The sequence below is a fragment of the Ambystoma mexicanum genome, chromosome 11, assembly GCF_040938575.1.
Source record: "Ambystoma mexicanum isolate Mex_15411 chromosome 11, UKY_AmexF1_1, whole genome shotgun sequence".
Taxonomy (NCBI): Eukaryota; Metazoa; Chordata; class Amphibia; order Caudata; family Ambystomatidae; genus Ambystoma; species Ambystoma mexicanum.
The window spans coordinates 767289618-767306049 of NC_090934.1; the positions used below are offsets into that span (position 1 = coordinate 767289618).

General features: G+C 46.0%; 1 protein-coding gene across 4 annotated transcripts in view; it reads right to left on the minus strand.

Annotated features, from left to right (window-relative positions):
• The window catches only part of ZNF143 (zinc finger protein 143), a 1779064-nt gene that overhangs the window by 1544695 nt on the left and 217937 nt on the right, over nucleotides 1–16432 (minus strand). For all 4 annotated transcript variants that reach the window (XM_069623666.1, XM_069623668.1, XM_069623669.1 and 1 more), the window contains one exon: nucleotides 12410–12502. In XM_069623666.1, coding sequence (XP_069479767.1) covers nucleotides 12410–12502 — 93 coding nt within the window. The remainder of the gene's footprint in view (nucleotides 1–12409; nucleotides 12503–16432) is intronic.

Sequence of the window (16432 nt, forward strand, 5' to 3'; positions counted from 1 at the left end):
GTTGGATTACTTGATCTCCGAAGACCCTGAGCAGTGCGTCAGCCCTTGGAGTACTGCGACCAACTACTTTCGACGCCTTCAAGGCATCCTGAGCCTTCGGAAGCGTCAATGGACCACCAAGTGGACTGACCACCTTCTTCATTGGCAACCTTGCCAGAAGCGTAGCAGATCCGCACTAGTACCCGGAACTTTGGTGGTTGCCAGCTTGTTGTACAAGTCGCCTTGTCTGCGAATTTCAGCATCCAACCAGAAGGGATCCTGTCCTGGAAAAGCTACTTCGACCGCAACTGGAGGGATGCCTGCCGTCATTTGTGGGGTGGCAGTCGCTGGAACTGACCTTCCCCCATCCTGTGAAATGTCCTAAGCCTGCTTCAGTGAATCTTGCATTTCTTCTTTGACAGGGGGTTGCATCTTGCATCTGGACCCGACTGAAAAATCCTTGCACCCGCAGCCTTTGGGCACCTCTCACTGGAATCATCGGCAGAAAATCCAACCTCCAGCTAGCGCCGAAGAATCTCCTCCGTCTCTTCCCCTCCGTCGAAAACTTGCTCGGCGGAGAAACAGCTTCACAGCTAACGTCGAGGGGAGGGATCTTTAACAATATAATAAGTATAATTAAGGACCGAGGTCCGTAGTAAGTATTTGCAATGTCTCTCTAGGAGCTCCGCGTAAGGCGACCAGAAGCTGGACGGAAAAAAACAATCTGAGGGACCTCGACGCGTGAGGGATTGTGGGTACAACGCACGTCACTATAGGGATAGTGTTACAGACACGCCTTGTCGACGTCCCCTTTTCGACTACGAAAAACAAAATGCAATACTCCGCAGTGACCACTGGATGTCGGACCTATGCACAGCATGTGATTCTAAGCAGATTAACAAACATCAGAAATATGTTTATTATTCCGTTTTGTGATAGTATCACCTGCTAGTTTCATTTTTATTTTGAGTTTAAGGCCTAGAATAAATATTGTATTTCTATACATTCCAGTCTAAATTGAATTAGTGTGCTTCATTGTGTGGATTCATTATGGACCCCTGATGCCACTCACACTCTCCTGAGAATAGCCTTGACGGTCCTCCACGTTTAACTTGATTGGGTTTTGGCTAATCTCCCACAGTTCACTGCTCACTTTAACTAGGGTGGCCTCCTAAAATCTGTCGACCAGGACAGATTCTAGAAATGCATCTTAACACCAGGAGGAACTGGTTGAGAAACCAGAGATGTGCAAAGTCCAGGAGGGACCTGTTGGAGATCCTTTGAAGGAAAAGATCCATAAGGGACCTGTTGATGAATCCAGTGAGTGGGCCAAGGTACAGGAGGGACAAGGCAACCATACATAGCAATCTAGGGGTTGCATGAGACCTACCGAAAACTAAGCAAAAAACAAAAAAAAAAAATCGGGTAAAAGAAACCTACAAGAGATTTTGATATAGCTAATCAAAGCCTGAAGGACAGAGAGCTGTGAAGCCTGAACCCTGGGAGAATCCTGGAGAAACAAGGTTCAAACATGGAGACCTGAAGAAAGATCAGACCGTGAGTAACTGCAACAAGAACCTTCCCAGATGAACAATTCTGTTTGGTACATTAGAATAGAGTCTGTTGCAAAAGGAGGTGGCTTGCTATTAATACCAGACGCAAATCGGAGTAAGCTTGAGTGTTCCGTATTGTGGGCACACACTGTTACTTTGTTGCAACACTGAATTTGAACGTAGTCTTTCATCTGTGTCTATTGCAAAAGGAGGCGGCTTGCTACCAATACCGGACGCAGAGTTGAGCGAGCAGAGTGTGCTGAGTGTTAGGTGTTCCAGTTGCCACGTCGGCCTCTCGCAACCAAGACGGTAAATAAATCGTCCTAGATCTGGGGTCTTTTCTGCATATATGGAGATAGCCCTCCAAAGTAAGTCACGGGCTATTGACCCTGCGATTGATCTATCCATTGTTACTAATGGCTCTATGGCTCACATCGTTAACAATGTTGTGCCGCACAAAGGAAAATCAGACAGTGTATTGTGTCAATTGCCTTCGACAGATTGTATTGTTCACCTCAGCGCACAGGACAGCATAGTCAGGGGCATGCACTCAGAGATGGCTTTTTTGAGTCACCCTGATGAAGCGTGTGGGGAAGTGCACTCGCTTGGGCTGCCAGCTGCTGTTTCGGATTGTGTTAACATTCCCAACACAGCGGAGGTAGGCATGTACCCGTTTCCCTCCCCCTTCAGGTGATGAGAGGGATCTGACCACCATCTCTACCTTTCCTGCTCTTGACTCTATGGCCATATTGAGACAATCAAAGGGCCAGCAAACTAAAATTACCTCGTATTTGCAAGTCCCCAGGAATTCTACTTCTGTTCAGTCTTTAAATCTTCAATCATCCATTAGTGAGGCTTCTATTCAACCTACTGCCTCTAATATCGTGGCATCTACTTCAGACTCATGGTGGGAGTTTCATCACAGCCAATACCTTTTTTTTTTCAAAATACAGTGGGGTATTTTGATAATTATATCCAGGGTGGGGGGGGGGGGAGTCATCTGCAGGTTCAATCTGAATGTTGTGCATCCAAAATTGTGTGGTGGGAAAGCAATGCTCCAACCAAAGATAAGACATATGAACAGATCAAAGGTTCTGGATATTTTTCATCAGATTCCCCCCCACCTTAGATTTCTTCACTCTGATGATATTTATTTAATATCTCTCGCCTGGATAAATAACAACCGTATGGTATGTCATTTGCATTCGGAAATTGTGTCAAGAATGGTTTGGGAACAACGTAACAACCTACACGCTTTGGGGTATGATATATATGACATCAAGTCAGCAGAGGAAGCCAAGATATTTATATCGATTCCACCGCAAGGGGGGAATATAAAGGCAGCTGATTCAATTAACAACTAATCTGTACATCAGCCTCCTGACTCTAATGCCGCAGAACAAGACTGGTCCTGGGTGGAATTAGCATTCAAATCTTTGGCGGGTCTACAACAGGGTCCAATGCCATCCTAAACCCCCCCCCCCCTCTCCGATTAAGGTTTTATCTTGGAATGTCTATGGGCTGGCCAATTTGAATAAAATGTTTTGTACTCCTCACTTTATGAAAAACTAATATACTGATGATCCAAGAGACGATGAAGACCACACATTTTGATCTTCAGGGATATCAGACTTATACCATGCCTGCTACTCGAGGCGACAAGGGCCGACGAGTGGCAGTCTGGCCATTGCAATAGATAATTCCCTCAATTTAACAACAGATCTAATGTATTCTTCAGATTTTCTCATGGCGGTGGAGATTTCCACTGGTTATATGAATTTGGAGGTACTGTTGATAAACTTGTATTGGAATCCCTCTAGGCAAAATCTACATTCTGTTTACTCAGGCCGTTTGAGGCATTGCTAGTGAAAGGCCATGCCCATTTCATCATTTTGGGTGGGGACTTTGCTCGAATTTTACCGAGGGATGTGAGCTGAATGCATTACGAGTTAAAACATTCTTCCAATCTGAGTGTTAATAGAGGGGCCGATTGGGACTTGTTTTTGTTAGGAAGTTGTGTCAGCTTCAGTTGGGAGCTATGGCTGATTCTCCCACTTATACATGGCACAGAGGTCTGCGTAATTAGCAGATCGACTATATTTATTTGTCTACCTCTCTCAAAACAAACTGTGGCCCTCTGAAACATTTTGATCTGAAATTGGGAGATCACTGTGTACTATATTTTATATTCGGCTTCGCCCACGACGCACATGAGCAGTCTCCTCATTTGTCCCGTCCTCTTGAGAGTAGTGGACATAGACTTAGGTGGAATGATAGTAAGATGATGGTCAACTGGGGACTGAGTGGTAATTTACAACAAACTAATGGTGGTTTGTTTTTAAAATTTTATGAAATAATTACCATCTATTTAAAGCGCATTAGGATAAATCAAATAATAAACACGCATAAAAAATGTCCCCACCAGCTGGACTCGAAAATAGCCTCTTCCAAAAAGGCTGAAATGTAAAAACATTAATCAGCTTTGTGCTGAGGGGCTATCCACGGACCATCGGAAAGCAAAAAAAAAGCTATTTGCCAACGACACAGGAATGTTAATAAATCTCTTAAAATTGATATATTTATGTGGGATAATCAAATTATGTTGAACTACTTGATGGCGGCAAACAGACAATTTTGGGCCAGTATTAACAAAACCACAGGATCTACTTCTTCCTCCTTGGATTGCCGTATCCTGGAAAGCACTTGGGTTGACTTTTGCAGGGATAAGTTCCTGCTCCCACTTACTTTTTCTGGGTTACAGGACCCCACTATGGGTACCATTATTTCAAGTTCCTGTCCATAGATAGAAGATATTGACTGGGCTATTACCAAATTTAAACCATCTAGGGCCCCTGGTCCTGGTGGCATTTCACCTTTGGTACTGAAGAGTGCTTCATCTCTCTGGACCCACACCATTCCATCCTCTTGGTCTCAATGTATTGTCATTCCGGTTTACAAAAAGGGAGACCTGAGTTCACCAAAAAACTATAGACCGATAGCCCTAACTGACTATTAGTAAGGTTTTCTCTATTCTTATACTGAGAGAACTTAACTTGGTCATTTGTCAATTTTCTGTTCTTTCCAGATTTCATTTGGTGTTTAGAGAAACTATGGGCACGGTTCTTAATACAACCGTCTTGGCTCATTTACTTTACAATGTTAGACATTCTCGAACTGGCCCTGTCTACATGCCATCACTAGACATGTCATCAGCCTTCGATGGTGTCATGCAAGCTAATTTCTGGCTCCCTGGCTTCAAGTTAATCACTTGTAGTGCCCAAATTGTGTGCAAATCCGCTTTAAATCCACCTTTTTCCATCTGTTGCTTCCAGTGCCCCAGTGGTCGTTCCCACTCTTTCCCTGACCAGCTCCCGCCTCCCGCTCTGCCCCGACCCGTGATTGGCGCCGACTTCCCTCACACTCGCTGGCCCACCCTTCTGCCCAGGCAATGCTCCGGCTAAGGGCCCAAGGCAAAGGGCATCCCAAAAGAGGCAGCCCAGGAGGTGTCAGCAGGGGAAGCAGGCAGTCACCCACAGACAACAAACCTAGCCTAAACTGCCACCTATTCCCACAGTCCTCAGTCACACATATAACCGAAATCAACCCGCTGTCCCACACTGTATGGCTTCCACCCAATGCTAAGCCCAAGGAACAGGACAGCAGTGTACCCACCTAGTACAGTGGTCGCAGTGGCAAACTCTGTCTATTCCCCAAGCAGCAGCCAATGTGTTCCCAACTCCCACCCATACCCATCTAGGCGGCTGCAAAGTATAATTCCACCCGCGACCAACAGAAGCCGATCTCGACAGTGTCCAGATGTACCAAACAAGGAACAGAAAGCCGTCAACCACCGTCGACAGACAAGATAGGCACAATTACTGGTACTAACAGCTAAATCAACACTCACCTCACCCTACCCTACACCACCAACACCTGCAATCATTACACCAACCACCAACCACACACATCCGTCTCACTCTCTAGGAAATACACTGCGAATACAAACTGATTAAAATGCCTATTGCATTGTGAAGCCCAGACCTCTCTCCCACTATACAGGAATCTCAGACCAAGGTGTTTTCTCTCACAGCGGCCTCCTTTTGTGAAAACAGGCCTTTCTCCCACTATACAGGAATCTCAAACCTAGGTCTGTCCTCTCATATCTGCCTCTTGTGAAACCTAGGTCTCTCTCCCACTATAGAGGAATCTAGGTGTTTTCTCCCTTATCAGCCTATTGTATTGTGAAACCTGGCCTTTCTCCCACTATAGAGAAATCTCAAACCTAGGTGTGTCGTCTCATATCTGCCTTTTGTGAAACCTAGGTCTTTCTCCCACTTTACAGGAATCTCAGATCTAAGCGTGCTCTTCTTTATCAACCTATTGTATTGTGAAACCTAGGCCTTTCTCCCACCATACAGGAATCTCAAATCTAGGTGGGGTCCCTCTTGTTTGCCATTTTGAAACCCAGGCCTTGCCCATTTTCCAGGTTCACCCAGTTAACCACTGAAACCAATTACCTACAGCTAGGTCACTGACCCTGTTAAATACAAACCCGCTGTGTAATTCAGGAAACCTACAGTCATATCAACTGCGCCACCGTCCCTCCCCATCCCTCCAACGCTTAGTATCCTGACACCACCATGCTTAGACCCTCCACCCAAGGAATGAAGAAGACAGTAACCCACTACTTGGCCAACCGCCCTGAACCCAGAGCTAACTACTCGCACCCTAGAACAACCCAAACTTGGAACCCCCGCCCCAACATCTGCAGCTAATTCCTAAGCAGACACCCCAATCAACCTACATCAACAGCTTCAATATCACCTGCGGTTCATAACCAACGTACAAAGACACAATCCCACAGAGAGCACTGCGCTATCACAGCGCAAGAGGATAAGACGCAACACCATCCAAACCACACAAGGTCCTACAGGCAGGCTACAGCCCCTGTAACTGAAACTCAACCTTCCCGCCATCAAGGATCCTAAGACGCCCCGACACAGAGCTGGACACCGCCAAAGAGAAACGGAACAAAGAACAATCCGAACTGATACACAGAAACTGCCGCAAATGCAGAACACACCCCTAAAAACACCCCATCCAACAGAACAAACATCACACGAAGAGAAAAATCCCTACATCCAACTCTGTACCTCGCAACTGCCTCACCACCTCGACAATGCAACATGACCGGCATGTCCAGGCACGCCAAGAACTCACTGGAACCCCACAAAAAAAGAAGAGAAGACCCGAGAAGATAAATGAACAAAACCAACACCTTCACCTCTTATATCACAAAAACACAAGGGCAGCGGCAGCAACCACATCAAAACATAGAAGATGAAGAAGCAGAAGAATTAATCTACCCGACAATCAATCTAACGGACCGTTTCAGCAAGGAAGTAGACTACACAGACCAGCAACCAACGTGTGTCAACAACAAAGAAGAACTCCAACAGAACAATCACAAAACAAGGATTAAAAAACAAACCCAACCACGTCAAAAAGATCCATTGCAACCCAATCAATGCCATATCAATGTCCGAACATGCCACAGAGAACTTCGACCTCCTATATGACAAAGGTTTCAACATTTTATTCATAACCAAAACATGGCTAGACGACAACTACAAAATCACACTGCATTACATAGTGTAGCGGGAGTTGCAGGGGACACCCCTGCAGCTGATCCTACAAATAAAATAATGAAAAAGGCTGCAGGGGTATACCCACCCCGCAACCCGCACTCACTATACTGTACAGTATAGAGGGAAAACAATGTACAATGAAAAGATATACACATTTAGATACAGTACAGTAGTGAGCAGGGTGTCGCGGTGGACACCTCTGCAGCTGATCAGAAGAAAGAAAAAAAAGAAAAAAAAAGTAAACGCCCTACGGCGCTGGTTCCCGATCACAGAGGTGAAAGGGAACTGACGTCACTGGAACTAGCAAGACAGAACTGAAGGTAAGTAAGGGGGTGGGAGTGGTGGTGTGGTAGGGGTTTGGGAACTTTGGGAATATTCAGGGGAGAAACGACAGAAGATTATTTCGAACAAATGTCGTTTCTCCTTCGAACATTTAATCTGCGGTAAAACAACCCCAAATAGTCTTGTTATACGGGCTAGATTTGTCCCTCTTGGACTTAGCCAGCTCCTCAAATGTCCCACAGGGGCATATGTGGAAAGAGGTTTTGAGTTTAGCTTTGTCTAGCCCTAATGCAGTTATCCACCATGAGTTGGCCCATACATCTCTACAAGCCTGTTGACTGTGGAGAAAAATTTTAAACTACTCAAGGTTTCTTAGGCCACCAGATAATTCACTTTATTGTGACTTAAGTGAAGTGGAAAAGGACTTAAAGTCATGATCAATAAATATCTATATACAAAGGATGCAGGATTTAATCTCTTCCATTAGCGCTTCTGGGGGTGAGCTCTTAAATCGTCCTGGAGGGGTTAAATCTAAACTCTTTAGGCAGGACTGGTTGTTGACACTGGATGCTATTAAAGCATATTCATCCTACACGGAGTATGCTACATTTTTAAGAAAAAAGACCATCTTTCAGTGTACTTGATTCGTTTTCCAAGTAGTCAAATTCAATCTCTCTACATGCGATCTAAACTCAACCAGCTGCCTACCAGAGAACGGATTAAAGAGAACAGACTAAATACTGGAGTTCCTCAGACACTCCAGGTTCTACCCTGAATTGCCATTTTTGTAATTCTCTAGGCTCTGTGGAAACTTTGAATCACTGGGTTTTGGTATGTCCTGGTTTGCAACAGAGCAGAACTAGGTTGTACAAATACCCAGAATGTTTTGATACAGATGTCTCTAGGGAAATACTGTGGGCTAGACTTATGTGGGGGGTAAATGGTTCCATTTTTTTAAACAATGTTCTAAGCCGTTTGGTTTGATTTTATATGTAACTAGCTGGGGTACCCGGCGTTGCCCGTGTCCTGATCAAGTGGTATCTAATGTGCCCTGGAGGATGTTGCTCTTGTCCTCTGGTCGGCAAGTCATGCTGCTGTTTGTTGTTGTGTTTCAAAAGCTCTTGATATTGATTTTTGCTTTGCATGAGAGGGAGCTTTTCCAAGTGATGTTCGTTTTTTGTGCGCCATGTTTCAGTCACTCAATGGCTTCAGCAGTCACTCAATGGCTTCAGCACATTTGAGAAAATGTCCAAGAAAGATCGATTGATTGTGCTCTCTTCTCGTGAACGAACTTAAGTGAACTGTAACCTTGCCATTTCCCATATTTGGAGTGGCGTGATAAAAAAAAGAATCTTTTTTAAATTCCCTTTTAAAATGCTTTAATAAACAGTTTTGAACTGTATACAGTAGTGATACATTTCAAAGGAATAACCAACACATTGAGTGGAAGGAGGGAACACCTAAACCCCCCCACCCCTCGTTACCATGCTCCCCCGAATGGGCCCAATCATGGCTGCCCCGTGTCCATGGCCCCGGCCCTGAGACACTCATGCGAGGACACCTCCGGGAACCATCACCCCTTTCATAAGAACACATCCGCAAGTACGGCCATGTTATAGGGGCCCACCCCTGTACAGTGATATCCGGACTCCATTTTGTAATGTACCAACTCCATTTGCAAATAGCAAAAGGCTGTTAGGATTTCACCCCAAGCCACAGTCATCTCTGCCAAGCACACAACCAGCGCGACTCTACCCCCCACCGCCTCCTCTCTGCCGTCCACATAACAGCCCGGTTCCCATGAGAAGGCCGGCAGCAGGAATGCAACAAAATCCACACTGTATCACTTGCCGTTTAACTCCCTCCAGTGATTCAGATGCAGTTCTGGGGGGAGAAGGCTAGAACCAGGGCTATCTGTCTCTGTAAACCTGCCCTGAACCCCACAGACACCACCCATAAAAACCTAATCCCTGTGTACCCCAGAGCAAAGTCAACAACGAGGAGAGACCCTTAAATCAGTGAACGTGTTTTTTCTTCTGCTAGACATGAACACAGATGGTTTTTCCTCGTGTGTAAAACCCACACGAACCTGCTGATACCTTAAATAAGCTAATGAGTAAACAATGTAAATACATATATGCGTGCCATTGAAAGTTCATATGCAAAGCTGTTATATTAAAAGTAGAATGCATGTTGACTTATAACATTGAAGTATGTACACGACTAACTAATGTCACAACAAGTAAAAAGGACCCTTAGATTTGTGCAAACTCACACAATGCTACCTCACCGCTGATAATGTAGAATGTAACTGTATAATACGACATTAGAAAACCTCATGTGAACTTTACTTACAGTCGAGTGCCAAGTTGTGCAATTATGTGTCAGCGGTCATCCTCACCCTCACCCTCTCCCTCTCCCTCTCCCATTGTTGTGTTGCAACATTGCCTGAATTGCATGGAATTATAAGATGTCATAAGTGAATTATATTCAAATAACGAACCAGCCAAACAAGTATGAGGCAGTAATTCGCCATGTGTGAATATAAAAGCCTCTTTACATGAAGTGAGACTAACAGCCCAAAAAGGGGGGCCTGAGCCCATCTCTGACCGCCCTGACCTATAAAGAATTATGCTGTCTGGACACCTGGCCACCAAAGCCCCTCTAAGGAAATGCACCGCCACAATGAAATATGTTTTTCTGTAATCCAGTCCCAGCAACCATGTACTCCAACCTTCCCCACGGCCGTGCAGTGACCCTACAAACCTCACCCCCAACTCAATATTCAAACCGGTTGTGAATAAGAAAGTGATATCTTTGATAGACACGTATAATTAATTTTCAGCAATGAATAAGCATGCCTTGTTGTTACACGTGCACTGTGCTAACCTTATCACCGGACGAACCGGTCAAAACTTATGAATGGATGGGAATGTGTGGCCACAAGGGCAAAAGTGTTACACAGATAAAGTATCAATGTGTCAATCCATCGGATGACCAACGGATGAGCCCAGCTGAACCGCTGACCCCACTACATCTCGTCACATGCCTATGGACCAATCAGTCATCACCGACCATATAGCACCTATAGGTGCCTCCCCTTAGTGACCAATCCCATCCACCATGTGCGCCTTAGGCCACCCCCTTGCGGATGACTAATTTTGTGTATAAATGCAACTTGTAACATGGTTTCTGCAGAGTGCTCTAGGCGTGAACAGAGTAGATTCTGTTTGCCCTAATTTTAGATTAAAAAGCCTTTAAACGTACTCTCACTTGGTCTTGGTCTTATTCCCTTCTGGGATGTTGACTTTATTGACTCGGTTGGCCAATTCACCAGCAGGCCTGGGGGCCTCTGACCTTCAACATCCAACATGTTGCCACCGTCTAGTACCTACTGTAGTGAATCGAGGTAAACATCAGTAAACTAGGGTGTCTACAGAGTGCATTTTTGCATCCAAACAGACTACAATCTTGCCCCAGACTAATTAGGAATCCATGCAAAATTTGTTAGTAGTAGGTTCAACGTGTGGATTTGTATAGCCGCACTAACATACAGACACACATACAAAATTGTTTTTGCATAAAAGATTTTTGCATCCAAACAAACTACAATCTTGCCCCAGACAAAAGAGGAATCCATGCAAAATTTGGTAGACGTGGCTTCAACAGTGTGGATTTGTATAGCCGGACAAACATGCACACATACATACATACATACATACATACATACATACATACATACATACATACATACATACATCCCGCTTTATATATAAAGCAGATGTAGTAATGTTTTTTAATGTTTTGTGTTATGACTGAAAAAAAGTCTGACTTTTGAAGATTAGGTTTACTATTTTCTGGGGGGGGCAAACCTTATAACATTCTGCTTTGTCAGGCTAGGGTAGACAGGAAGCTAAATGATTATGTATTGGAAACTGGTTGACCATCTGCTATTGAAATTTACTTTGCAGATTAGGGCGTCTCGGGACTTGCAGGTTTAGGTTACAAACGTTATGGTCTAAACTAGAACTAATTTAGGTGTAGCGCACCTACGAGAATAATCCCACTTATGTTGATCTGCCCTGTGCACTGTTTTCTTACTCTAGGATAACTCTACTATTTCTACATCTGTGCCATAAACCTATAGGCAGTTATTCAACCCTTATTGCACCTGGATGTACAAACACCATTGCTCAGCCTTACCACACTTGTGCATTTAATTCACACACCCTCAAACTACCATATGCCCTTAAACTTTCATTTATTCATCCTTCTTCAAAACTACCCTCATGATCATGTATTCACTCATTCATTCATCAGTCTTCATATTCATTAATTCATTCATTTATTCCCTCCTTCACCCTCTCCCCATTATAGTCTAATTTCCCCTGGACATATTATTCCATAGGCTTAAGTATATCTGTGTGCATGAACTCCGAAAATGTTTTCACAAAAAAACAGTCCAAACTATTGCCTTTAACAATGCTTTTTTCCTACCGTTGTGAGACAGTGGTTAAATGAGAATAAACTAAACAGTCAGCTTTCGACCCTGAGCTTCCAAGTAACAAAAATGTTAACTGCAAAATGGTTTGGGAGCTGAGCAATTGCAGTCCGATTACCAGAAAATGAACGCTGCAAAGAACCAAAGGTTAAACCAATAGGTCCACTAGAAGGTGATAGTAGACTCAAGGCGTTATGTACTCTGGGGAACAAAATGCCATAACAGTTAATATAAAGTAGTGAAGTGCAAAAAGGTTTACTTACATTTGTTGCAGGTGAGGCGCTGGAGACCTACCCATTAGGAGGGAAAGATTCATAGATAGGAAGGACCCTGTGAAATCCTTATGGTTAAGAGGATCTGACATTTTCTGTACACTGAATTCACCACAATGTAATACAAACATATTTCATTTTAATATCAACTTTTCTGATTGAAAACACTCATACCTTTAGAATTGTGCTGTACGTAAGCAGTAGAGCCATCAGCAAGGGTAACAGCTTGTAGATTTACACTGTCCATGTTCTCTAAATTGTCTCCATCTACAAAAGAAACATATCTTATTTTTTGTTTATGACTAGATATTATGCACAACTGGTTATCAATAATGGGTCCAAACAATCACGTATGTTTTGGCCCGGTAACAAGATTAATCTGCTCACATCTATGACATAGTCTATGGGTGGCGGCTGTTTATCAGCTTCAACCATCTGCTAAGAGGCCTTGTAGCGTTTGAGGGTTTAGAGTGCCTTTCGATATTGATATTTTGTTTCGATTGCGCTCGTACACAAGTGTTTCAGAGCGTGACAAGGCAAGGGAGGGAAGGGGAACAGAGGAGAACAAAACAATGATCGTACTAGGCCCAGTGACATTGAGAATGAGCAAGTGTATGGGAGAGGGTGAGGGGGAGGGGAAAGTGCATGGAAGGGGGGAGAAATCGAAAGTGCGGAACAAAGGAGAAACAGATAAATAATAATAAATAAATAAATAAAATAAAGGCAACAAACAGTTGTAATGCAGCCAGCAATTGGCAAGTGCTGGGTTTAAGGCAGCAGACAGGGTAGGACCGATAAGTGCAGGAAGAAAAGGGGGTGGGGGGACTGTATGGGTACAGATACAGACCCCAGTGCAAGGGGTGGCCCGGAGGTAGTGCGGGAGGGTGGCAGGGTGAGCAGGTATCTGGGCCCAGAGGACAGAGGGTGGCCAGGTGCACAGTGCCAAGAGAGAACAGATCAGCAGGGGAGAGGGGGAGCGAAGGCAGAAGCAAGGAGAATGGTCTTGAGGTGCTTCCGGAGATGGTTCTCCTCAAGTTTTAGAGTGGCAGGGAGGCTGTTCCAGAGGGAGGCCCCAGCCGAAGACAGAGATCTACCCCCAGCCCGTTTCTTTGAAAAACGACTGACCCTGAGGGTGTTGGAGGTAGAGGAGCGAAGAACTCGAGAGGGGAGGTATTTGCCGAGGGCTAGCTGAAGGTATTTTGGACCCAGGCCCCAGAAAGCCTTGTGGACAATGCAGATGGTTTTGAATGTAATCCTTGCATCCACTGGGAGCCAATGGAGAGATTTCAGAGCTGAAGAGATACGATCCCAGGTCTTGAGGCCAAGGACAAGTCTTGCAGTCCTGTTCTGGATTAGTTGCAGAGGGCAGAGAGTAGAGGCAGGTAGATTTAGAAAGAGGCTGTTACAATAGTCCAACCTAGAGAGAACTAGAGTTTGGGAGACCATGAGTTTATGGGGTAAGGAGAGGAAAGGCAGAGTACTTCTGAGGAGGTGCAGTAGGAAGTTTGACTTTTTAGAGACATCAGAGATGTGGGCAGAGAAGGAAAGTGTGGAGTCAAATATGACACTGATGTTCTTAGCCTCGCAGGTTGGGGTAGGAGGAGGGCCAAGGGAGGCCGGCCAGAGAGTGAGGGGAAAGGATGGTGAAGGTGTGCCGATGAGGAGGATCTCCGTCTTGCTTGCATTCAAAGATCATTGGCGGCAAACCAATCTGGAATGGCAGTTAGGCAATCAGAGATGAGAGAGGAAGAGGAGGTGGCCGAGGGCAGCCTGAAAATTAGTTGAGTGTCGTCAGCATAGCACTGGAAATTTGAGCAGAAAATGGCAATGCGGTGGGCGAGAGTTGCCAGGTATTGATTGAAAAGCTAGGGCGAGAGGTTAGACCCCTGGGGAACACCACACGTAGAGAGGAAGATAGATGATAGGAAGGACCCAAATTGGACCTGGGAGGGTCGATCAGAGAGGAAAGAAGTCAGCCAGGCCAGAGCCTGATCAGTGATACCCAGGTTATCACGGAGACAGTCGAGCAGGATTGTATGGTTGAGGGTCGATCAGAGAGGAAAGAGGTCAGCCAGGCCAGAGCCTGATCAGTGATACCCAGGTTATCACGGAGACGGTTGAGCAGGATGGTATGGTTGACCGTGTCGAAGGCAGAAGAGAGATCGAGAAGAATGAGGACAGAGGGAATGTTAGAGTCAAGGTTGGAGAGCAAATCTTCACAGATGTTCAGGAGAGCAGTTTCTGTGCTTCTGGCTGCTCTGAAGCCAGACTGGTGGTCATGGAAACACCCAACAGAATTGGAATGAAGGTTAAGCTGAGAGATGGCCAATTTACAAAGGAAAATGTACAAGGAGACCATGAGTCCTCAGACTTTGGAGTTACAAAGTATTCCATCTTGTTTGCCATGCAAGGCATTCACTGCAGGCAGCCGGCTCGAGGTAAGGAAGCCCATCTGGGCACCCGCATACTCTTTTTGGGAGCCAACTAGGCCCCCAGGCCCACCGAGCGTCCCTCTCCCACCCCGCACCCTCTTCCTGGTCTCCGCTCCCCTCCCGCCTCCCAACTCGCCCATCCCTGTTCTGATTGGGCGGTGAGCCCTTCATCACTGGTCCTCCCAGGGCAGCCCTCTGCCCTGCAGCCCCCTGCGGCTAAGGGCCCCAAGGCCAAGGGCGGCTCCAACAGAGGCGGCTCCAGGTGGTGTCAGCAGGTATCCGCAGGGGAAGCCAGTGGCCAGCCGTCAACCAGCAACTACAAGGACCCGTAAGGTAGGGTGGCTTGGGTTGGGGAGAGGTACAACTCTATCCTAGATACCTGACCACTAGGCAAAACCAATGTCGATCAATGTAATTACCGCTCATTGCCCCAAACTGCATGGATAGAGGGCCTCCGTGCCCAAATTGCATTGTGTGATCCCAAACTGCATTGTTAGGCCTCTCCCACTATACAGGTGTCTCAAACATAGCAGGGCCTCAGTGCCCAAATTGCATTGTTTAATCCAAAACTGCATTATTAGGCCTCTCTCCCACTGCACAGGTGTCTGAAACTTAGCAGGGCCCCGTGCCCAAATTGCATTGTGTAATCCAAAACTGCATTATTAGGCCTCTCTCCCACTGCACAGGTGTCTGAAACTTAGCAGGGCCACCGTGCCCAAATTGCATTGTGTGATCTCCAAATTGCATTGTTGGGCCTCTCAAATTTAGCAGGGCCCCCATGCCCAAATTGCATTGTGTAATCGCAAACTGCATTGTTGGGCCTCTCTCCCACTGCACAGGTGTCTCAGACTTAGCGGGGCCTCCATGCCCAAGTTGCATTGTGTGGTCCCAGACTGCATTGTTGGGCCTCTCTCCCACTGCACGGGTGTCTCAGACTTAGCGGGGCCTCCGTGCCCAGATTGCATTGTGTAATCCCAGACTGCATTGTTGGGCCTCTCTCCCACTGTACAGGTGTCTCAAACTTGGCAGGGCCTCCGTGCCCAAACTGCATTGTGTAATCCCAGACTGCATTGTTGGGCCTCTCTCCCACTGTACAGGTGTCTCAGGCTTGGCAGGGCCTCCGTGCCCAGGTTGCATTGTCTGATCTCTGGGTTGCATTGTTGGGCCTCTCTCCGACTATGCAGGTGTCTCGGGCTTGGCGTGGCCTCCGTGCCCAAATTGCATTGTGTAATCCCAAACTGCATTGATAGCAGGGCCTCTGTGCCCAAATTGCATTAGGTTTGATCCCAAACTGCACTGCTAGGCCTCTCTCCCACTATACAGGTGTCTCAAACCTAGCAGGGCCTCCATGCTAAATTGCATTGTGTAATCCCAAACTGCATTGATAGCTGGGCCTCTGTGCCCAAATTGCATTAGGTTTGATCCCAAACTGCATTGATAGCAGGGCCTCTATGCCCAAATAGCGTTAGGTTTGATCCCAAACTGCACTGTTGGGCCTCTCTCCCACTATACAGGTGTCTCAAACTTAGCAGGGCCTCCGTGCCCAAAGTGCATTGTGTGATCCCAAACTGCATTGATAGGCCGCTTAGGGAGACGAACAGTAAAAGAAAGCCACCGATAACACCCAGCTTACTAACCCTTACCACCCCCCTTCCCCTCCTAGGACAGCGATTGAACGAGCGGTCAACACCAGCCGGAATACCACCCATAAACGGAGCCAAACTTGTAGCGGACACCCCCTCACCAGCCACTACACCGCAAGACA